Genomic DNA, 8,683 nt, shown 5'->3' on the forward strand with positions numbered 1-8,683 from the left:
ATATGTATATACATGTATATAATATATGTGTATATAGGTGTATCTATATATTATAATATATACATGGGTATAATACATATACATATACACAGTTCCGATCTCTTGGACCACAGGAGTCCAAGAGATTGTGGTCACCCACCGTTGGATATTAATCCAATGGTTCAAAAAAAAATTTAAAAGGAGTGCAAGAGTGAGTGAACCGTTGAATTTACATCCAACGGTGAGTGACCACAAATCTCTTGGACCCCTGTAGTCCAAGAGATCAGGACTGTACATATACATATGTATATTATAATAGATAATATATATGGGTATGTTATAATAATAATATACATGTATATACGTGTATATATGTATATTATAATATATATACATATAATATAAATATATAATGTATATGTCTATATACGTGTGTATATATATATATATTATAATACATACATGGGTATAATATATACACATATATGTATATATACTTATATATATGTATTATAATAATATATATATTACAAATATACATGTATGCTATTATTATAATATTAATATGCATGTGTATATGGGTATATTATAATAATAATATACGTGTATATATCTATATGTATTTATATATTATATATGTATATATGTGTTTATATATATACATGTATATACGTGTATATATGTACATTAATATATAATATAATATATATTACATATATACATGTATACATGTATGCTATTATTATAATATTAATATGTATGTGTATATGAGTATATTATAATAATAATATATGTGTATATATCTATATGTATTTATATATATTATATATGTATATATGTGTATATATATACTTGTATATGTGTATATACATGTATATATGTACATTATAGTATATGTGTATGTAATAATAATAATAATAGTAATATATGTTATTAGTATTACAATATAATATATGCATCTCATACATTGGTAAACATAGGACTAGCTAATCCTCCCTTTCTACATGGAATTAGTAGTCCCCTCCTAAGGAGGTGTTTTTGGTGGGCCCGGTATTAGCAATCCCATCTAAGACTAGAATTAAATGAAACAAACATGGTACTAAATTTAGTCCAAGCCAGTCCAAGCCAAGCCTGTGTACCAAACGACCCCGACTTGGTCGATAAATTGAAACAATTCTCGTAATTTGCTTTAAATTTTAAGTGCATGTTAACTTAATGTTGTGAAACTGATTTTAAAGTTTCTGTGAATCAACAAAATAATGAGTTAGCATTTTAGTAACTCGTTTAGTTTTGGAATGAATCAACAAATTATCTCTTTCGGATGAAAATAGCGACTGTAAAACATGGTATAGGCCCACAGGTTGTGTTGACGAGTTGAATCCAACCAAATAAAGTTGAGCAATTAGTTTATATGCATCTAAAATCCCAACGGTACACCTTGCTTGCATCATACCAATATCTTGAGAATCATTTTCTGAATTTGCATCCTTTTTCTTGACTCTGAATGTTTTACTTTCCTTGTACCACATCAGTCTCCTTCACTTATAAAGAATTCAATCTCGAATTCTCCTCAAACTGAACTTGATAACCCCTAGATGCGTAGGTTGACATGCAAATAAATTCCTCAACTTGATATTCTTCGCTTCGCACTTAGAACGTAGAAATATGAGCCCTATAAAGATGAGACATGATGTATAGAGAACAACTCTATAGAAATCAAGCCATCTGCTTGTACAATCGACCAACGAAATAACAAATAGAAAGCCTTCGCCAAAAATCACAACTAATATGCTTCCAACTTTTCTGTAACATATTCCATCTGGCCTGAAACGCGTGTTCTCTCAAAGTTCAGGCATGCCCTTCCCTGTTTTAGCATCGTAAGTCTTCTCCAACACAACATCCATAGGCGTATCCTTGGGACCCGCTGCAACCAAAGTTTATTACAGAGTATCAGCATAAAATATGGTAAACAAAGATATCTTTTACAAGGAACATTATAGATCTCGGGACTTCAGATAAGTACCAACAGTAGGTCTTGAAGTAGTCCTTATCTTCAAGATCTCAGGACGAGGGATTATAGATCCAGATGCACCTAGTCCCCTAGATACTCGAACTTTTGTTCCATCCTCAAGATATTTAACCCCGACCTTAACAGGCTTCCTGCACACACAAAAAAACACCGCACTGGAATAGTAAGACAAAGAACAAAACACCAACAGTCGTTGAAACATAATGTTAACAATGCATGAATACCCTGTAACTGGATCAACAACTTGCACATTTGAGGCATGAAGGGGGGCTTCAACAGTAAAAATTCCACCTTCATGACCTTGGCCTTGCTTGATATGTTTCTTTACCTGCAAAGACAGAGTACTTGTTCAACATTGGAATAGCCACTGAACATTTAAATGAATTATAATAAACTATGAGGGTCAAATACTATGAACATTAGAAGAGCTTCCAACCAATAAAGATGTTAGTCACAAATAACCAAACAGTTTATAGACAATCAACCATACACACTGACCCGATTCAGCTTATGCAGAAAAGGAAAAAAAATAAAGACCCAATTCTTAACAAGTTTTCTTAAAGCTAAACTAAAGAATGAAAAAGAATAGAAAATTGTACAAAGAATGTAAGGCAAAATCAGATCGGAACATTATTCCAATAATACGGATAGACTGATACCAGATTTTTGCCTTCCACAATGACACGATTCTGGGAACGAATCACTCGCTTGATGATACCCGTCTCGCCCTTGTCTTTGCCCCTTATTATCATCACCTGTAAATGAGATGAGAAAAGTTCAGTTATAGATATAGATAGATAAATACGCAAAGAGGTCAAGATCTTCATCGCCCTCACATTATCTCCTCTGAGAACCTTCCAGTGCCTAATGAGTTTCTCAGCCGCTTTCCAACCCATTTCAAACAAAGACAGATATCTGCAGAAGCCAATAACAAATATTAACACCAAAAGATGTGTATTTCAATTGCTGATTAGCATCACACTCACATAAAATCTAATAGCGTAAGAAACAAGCACATTCAAATTCATTTCAGTTTCATAATAACTCCATTTCCTAATATCAGCAGCAAGTGGGTTAATCAATAGTAAGATAATCTTACAATTCACTACAACCATGTCAACCAAGAACTTAGGTACTGGTACTTTAGTAACACAACTTCCCTTAATACTAAAACAACTTATTAACCTGTCTACACAAGATTGCAAGCTGCCCGGCCACTAAAATTGTAAGGCTAAAAACTGAAATTATCACAGAGCAATTAAAAACTATAATGATACAATTATCAATGATCAATTAGAAACAAGTAGTCCACTTGATAATTCATAAAGCCACAGCTCATAAATTAGGCATTGACTGAATCCCTAAATTAGAATTTCGAAAGTTAACCGTAAGTCCTAAATGCCCAACTGAATCCCTAATTCCTAAAATCCCTAAACTAGAATTTAGAAAATAATAAAATAAAATGAAACTGAATGACAAAAAGAAGAAGAGAATCAGAGAAGCACGCGGTTCAGGTCAGTGGTACGGAGGAGTACTGAAATTCGAAGACGGAGAGGAAGAGGACTTACAGTTAGAGAGCAAAGGAGAGGAGGCTGGAGCGGCGCCTGGAGCAGAAATTTAGAACACAAGACAAATTTTTTTTTTTGGGTATGAAGAGTATGGGCCGGGTGGGCTAGACGGGTCCAGGCCGGGTAAGATTACAGCTCGCATTGCCTAAATTAGGCTAATATACTATTTTTGTACATACATTTTCTTAATTATTCTTTTAATTTTTTGAGTTGGACCAAATTATGACTTTCTTTTTACTGAAAAAAACATATTATAAGATTTTTCACTAATTTTTTGAATTTTTTTTCCCACAAATTAATGAAAGAGGAGCCACCTATATTGATTTTTTTATTATAAATAGGGTGTTAGTTGGATTGACTTAGATTTTGGTGTGCTCTCAAGTGGTCTTAGGTTCAAGTCCCTATGATACCTATGTGTGTGAGTTCCCCCCCTCCCATTTCCTAACTTTGGCAACAAAAAAAGGTGGGTTTTGAATCAATCTGCCAACTCGAAAATAACTAGCTCTACTTGTTTAATAAATGGTTTGTTTTGCAGAACTACAACTGCAAACTACAATTTTTAAACTTTAACAAGTAAAAAATTACAAATACAAACTATGGCATGCAAAAAAACTCAAAAAGAGTTGATGTACTTATGACAAACAAAAACTAAAAGACACCAAGTAAATCATAAGGTGGAACCCAAGATCTCCAAAAAGACCCCAGAAAATCTAAAAAAGGCAGCCACGTCATCCCCAAGCAAATCAAAGATCGAACCCTATATGGAAAAAAAATAAATAAATAAATAAAAGGAAAAAAAAAAAGAGAGAGAAAGGAGTGGGAAGGTTGTTAAAAAGTTCAAAACCAAATTGAAAGTTAAGAAGAGGACAAAGTGAAACATGGTCTATAAAATTTAGGGAGGATTGCTAAAATTCTCTCTTGGGGTGCATTTTGGTTCAGAGGCTTGGGGAGAACCAAACTTATAAAGTGAAGACTAAGAAAACCATGTTTGAGGAGAATTAATTGAAAATTGAAAATTTAGATTATGATATTGCGAAGCATAATTTTTATGGTGTGTGATTGTATAATTTGTAGGTATTGAGAACTTCTTTGTCAATTTCGCCTAGGTCTATGAAATCTCATAACTGATTCTAATAAAACCGATTTTTAAAATTAAAAAAAAAAAAAACAAATCATGGTCTAAACTATAAGATGAGGTTGTTCTCACACACACTATCAAAATGTCATGGAAATTCAAACATAAGACAAGACCATAGATCTGCAAGTTAATGTCATGTGAAAAGTAAATATAAAGTGGCAAAATCAAAATGTTGTAAGCTGCTTTCAGTAGTCAGGTTTTTTTAATTCTTTTTTTTTTTTTTGGGCCAATTTTAAAAAAAATTGTATTTAATTCAGCATAATTTTTTAAAAAAAACATGAGGCGGCCCATGCAGTGGTTATCAGGTCGTCATCCACCTTAATTCACACTCCTTGAAGTTGAAACAAACTCTCTCTCTTGTAATTTTGAAGTGCAAGCAAAGAAAGCCCATGCCAAACCTACCCAATCATCATCAAATATATTCACTCCTCAAACCCTAATCTCCACCTTCGTACACACAGCACGTATCCATGGAATTGGAAACCCAACATTCTCAGCTTCCTGAAGAAGACCCTAACAACAATTACCAAGCCAATGTTGACACCTCCAGACCCTTCCGCTCCGTCAGAGAAGCCGTGGCCATCTTTGGCGACCGCCTCCTTCTTGGAGAAATGTACTCATCCCCCAAGCCTAATGGCAACAATATTGTCCAAAGAACTCCTTCATCGTCATGGAAGTTGTTGCCGATGCCGGCTAATTATAAAGAAAGCGAAGATGTTAGCAGTTATGGTGATGAGGAGGAGAATGCAGGTGATAAAGAAGTTATGGATACTCTTAAGAAGCTGGAGGCTGAGCTTGAGGAGACAAAGGTGGAGCTGAAGTTGCTGAAGGAGAGAGAGTCTGAAACCGAGGTGGCGTTGGCCTCCTTGAACGCAGAGCTTCACAAGAACATGTCCAAGTTGGCTCAGGCTGAGGCAAATAATGCAGCAATGGCTAGCAATGTACTGCATGTGACTGCAAGATCATCGCCATTTACCGGTACCAATCATGGTTTGATGATGGAGGAAGAGAAGAACAAGAGGGAGTGGATGATAAGGATGGAGGATTCTACCTCTTTGGCTCAGATATTGAGCATTGGCACTCAGAAAAATGGCGGAGGAAAAAGAGAAAAGAAAATAATGAAGAAGAAGCCTATTGTCCCTCTTGTGCAAGATTTGTTTTTCTGGAAAAAAGGATCTTCAACTCCTCTTCGTAACCCTCTTTTTAATTCTTCTCCACAGCTCTACTATTGATGGTGAGAATATATGCGGTTTTCTTCGATATATTTCCTTTCCTTTGTATTTTTTCTATTTGTTTTGTTTTAATTATTTTCTCCGTCTAGAGTGGAAGAAAAACGTTTCATGGAGTATGTCATGTACTGTATATTAATCCAATATATATCATCTAAACTTTTTTTTTTAAAGGCGAAACTGAACTAGCTTGGGAATCATCTTTCTAGGTTTTGCTCAAATTATTGTAGTTATTATAAATGGGAGCAGTTGAAGATTTATTCATAAAGTTAATTAATTGGGAGGAGAGAGGGTCGAAGAGGGGAGGGGAGGAAGAAGAAGAGGGGTAAAGGGTTTGCCAATTAATTGGGAGGAGAGAAAGTAAATGGGAGCGGTTGAAGATTTATTCATAAAGGTTAGTAAAAATATTTGTTAATGACATATATATTGTTTCAGATGTCAAAAGAGTATTACTTCGTATTTTTGTACCATTATAATCCTGTACTATCAATTATAGAATACTACGGTAGTACGATCACGTGGTACATATTTTGTACACATGTTATAATATGAGTGGACGACAGAGTTTATTTTCCTCCATTTCAAAGAATAGTATCTATAAATATCCACTTATATAATAACACGTGTACAAAATATATCACGTGACCGTACTACTGTAGTATTTTATAATCTCTCCCACCTTAGCTACAAAGACAACTATGATTACTTATTTCATTAACATTATTAATTTCATATCCTTGTTAGAGGTAGGAATGTAGAGAAGAGAGTCCCTCATTAAGAGTAGTGAGGAGGAGCAACTATATCCAAAGAAATGTAATATATATATATATATATATCAAATAATTTTATTTGAGGGACACATTCTAGGGTCTCCTATAAATTTTTTTTCAACGATCCAAATAATATATTTTTTAAGTTTACATTCATGGATTACCTTTGCAAAAAATTAGACAAATCAGAAATCGTTTCGACTTCCAATTGTGTCTTACAAAATTAATGAACATATGCTTCAAGAAAGTATAGTCGGCTTTTTTGTACATATTTTCCCAAAAGGACGATTCTTTGCTCGTGAATCCGATGCATAAGGATCGGAATTTTTCTCCTTTATATTGGATGTGACCGATCACCAATATAGATTGGCAGTTGCTTCTTTTGTTTATTCTTCTTTTTATTCACATCTAATCTTTCTCCTTTCTAAGGGAGACTAATTAATTGTTTGTAGTGTGAACTGAGCTTCATGGCTCAACTTCAGTTTCATCATTTTCATTACGTTTTCGAACCTCAGCTAGAATATATTTTCCCTTAAATTTGACAAGTATGCCAATGTTATGTGGATATAGGAATATTTGAAACTAGCCTCGGCAGATAAGATGCTCTTATTTTCATCACGTTCAACTGGTGAGGCAACAGAGAGATTTTTTTTTTCATGTTAAACAATATTGGGAGAGGGGGAATCGAACTTAGGACCTCGGGTGCAAGGGAATGCTCTTAACCAATTGAGCTCTTACATTTGAAAATTCCAAATTTTAATTACACAACTAAGGGTATTTGCTGGAATATGGGAGGGTCAGTTCTCTCCTATCCGTGTGTGTGTTGTGTGTATATATAGAGAGAAAATAGAATAAGATTGTATAAATAGGTGGAGGGGTGGAGAACATATATAGAGCCAGGGATGCCTTCTAACGTGTTTGGCACCCCCGTCACAGACCAAACTGTACAGGCGCTGCCAGAGTATTATAGGTAAGAAAATAGGAAGAAAAGAAAGGGCTCATGTGGCTCTAAATATGGAAAACGCCGAGGGGAAGGACATCAATGCCCGAAATTATGTGGAGAATTTGAAGAAGCAATCTGGTTATGGAGTTTCCACACTTTGCCTTGTTTACAATGCCACTGGGGACACAATAAGACTTGTTGCTAGTAAGGATTGGTATGGCAACATTGGGCGCGCCCCATACCCAACACAGATTGCAAATGGGCAGTGGGGTGCCTTTTTGCATGTCATCAAAACCAGTGGTATGGCTACTGGTGGATCGGTTGCGGCTGTTGCGTATCGCGGTAAGAACAACAATGGTAATAACTGTGACTGGCTGCTGGGGTGGAGGAACCCGTGGAATGGACCACTTTCCACTAGTACTAACAAGGTAAGTCAATACGTCTCAACTTAGGTCATGGGTTCAAATCTCATGCCCTTAACAAAAGAAGCGTTTACAAAGTTGAAAGAATCTCTTTGTGCAGGTCTATACTGAGATCCGCGAAGCTCGCCACTATGAGCCGGCCGGAGTTTGGCCCGGAGTCTATAATAGTTTGGTTGGCTCTGGCGTGTGTAGCTCTGGCACTTGGAATGGATGCTTCTCAACTATATCATCTGGCTGTTCCATAACAAAACTTCATGAGTCAACTTTAATTGTAACCATGTTGTATTTTGGATGATATGTACCTGGATTTTAAATATTTATATATAATTTAATACTCATCTAAATAATATGTATCTGAATAAAAATTATTGATATCTATATTTTGTTGCATGGTTCGGTAGTTGGTTTTTTTTTGTTTTTTATATGCGTATTAGAATTTTGAGCACTACCAGTACTTGAAGCACTACTCACTTTAGAAAATGCATGAGTTGTGCATTTGTTGATGACCATTTTGTTTTAGTGGATTTTGTGTCAACTGAAAAAAAAAAATTTAATCCAAATCTTATTAAGAATATGGAGTTGGAAGAATTTGTTTTTGTATTTGG

At 34.8% G+C, this 8,683-nt stretch overlaps 3 protein-coding genes across 4 annotated transcripts; 2 read left to right on the forward strand and 1 right to left on the reverse strand.

Annotated features, from left to right (window-relative positions):
* Positions 1,315–3,866, reverse strand: LOC18793926 (50S ribosomal protein L24). 2 transcript variants are annotated; one of them, XM_007225914.2, is made up of 6 exons: positions 3,577–3,866; positions 2,845–2,923; positions 2,668–2,763; positions 2,233–2,336; positions 2,003–2,139; positions 1,315–1,903 (listed from the first exon to the last, which is right to left on the reverse strand). In XM_007225914.2, the coding sequence occupies exons 2-6, from the start codon at positions 2,902–2,904 to the stop codon at positions 1,821–1,823; spliced, it is 480 nt and encodes a 159-aa protein (XP_007225976.1). In that variant the 5' UTR covers positions 2,905–2,923; positions 3,577–3,866; the 3' UTR covers positions 1,315–1,820. The 2 variants fall into 2 exon arrangements, with proteins under 2 accessions (XP_007225976.1, XP_020410937.1); XM_020555348.1 differs by lacking the exon at positions 3,577–3,866 and adding an exon at positions 3,194–3,241.
* Positions 4,864–6,118, forward strand: LOC18790903 (WEB family protein At3g51220). The gene has a single exon (XM_007227534.2). It carries the CDS (start codon positions 5,185–5,187, stop codon positions 5,944–5,946), a length of 762 nt encoding a protein of 253 aa, XP_007227596.1. The 5' UTR covers positions 4,864–5,184; the 3' UTR covers positions 5,947–6,118.
* Positions 7,266–8,454, forward strand: LOC18791855 (23 kDa jasmonate-induced protein). The gene is given in 3 exon segments (XM_007224432.2): positions 7,266–7,681; positions 7,683–8,084; positions 8,179–8,454. Coding segments are annotated over 3 exon segments (663 nt in total). The 5' UTR covers positions 7,266–7,615; the 3' UTR covers positions 8,374–8,454.

Source organism: Prunus persica, chromosome G1, assembly GCF_000346465.2.
Source record: "Prunus persica cultivar Lovell chromosome G1, Prunus_persica_NCBIv2, whole genome shotgun sequence".
Classification (NCBI taxonomy): Eukaryota; Viridiplantae; Streptophyta; class Magnoliopsida; order Rosales; family Rosaceae; genus Prunus; species Prunus persica.

What these genes read in the sequence shown, in the direction of transcription:
- LOC18793926 (XM_007225914.2), bottom strand. Translation starts at nt 2,904, where the DNA reads ATGGGTTGGAAAGCGGCTGAGAAACTCATTAGGCACTGGAAGGTTCTC. An exon ending in AGGTTCTCAGAGGAGATAAT is followed by an intron (nt 2,764 to 2,844) that starts GTGAGGGCGATG and finishes TCTCATTTACAG; the next exon opens with GTGATGATAATAAGGGGCAA. An exon ending in TACTTCAAGACCTACTGTTG is followed by an intron (nt 1,904 to 2,002) that starts GTACTTATCTGA and finishes CTTTGGTTGCAG; the next exon opens with CGGGTCCCAAGGATACGCCT.
- LOC18790903 (XM_007227534.2), top strand. Translation starts at nt 5,185, where the DNA reads ATGGAATTGGAAACCCAACATTCTCAGCTTCCTGAAGAAGACCCTAAC.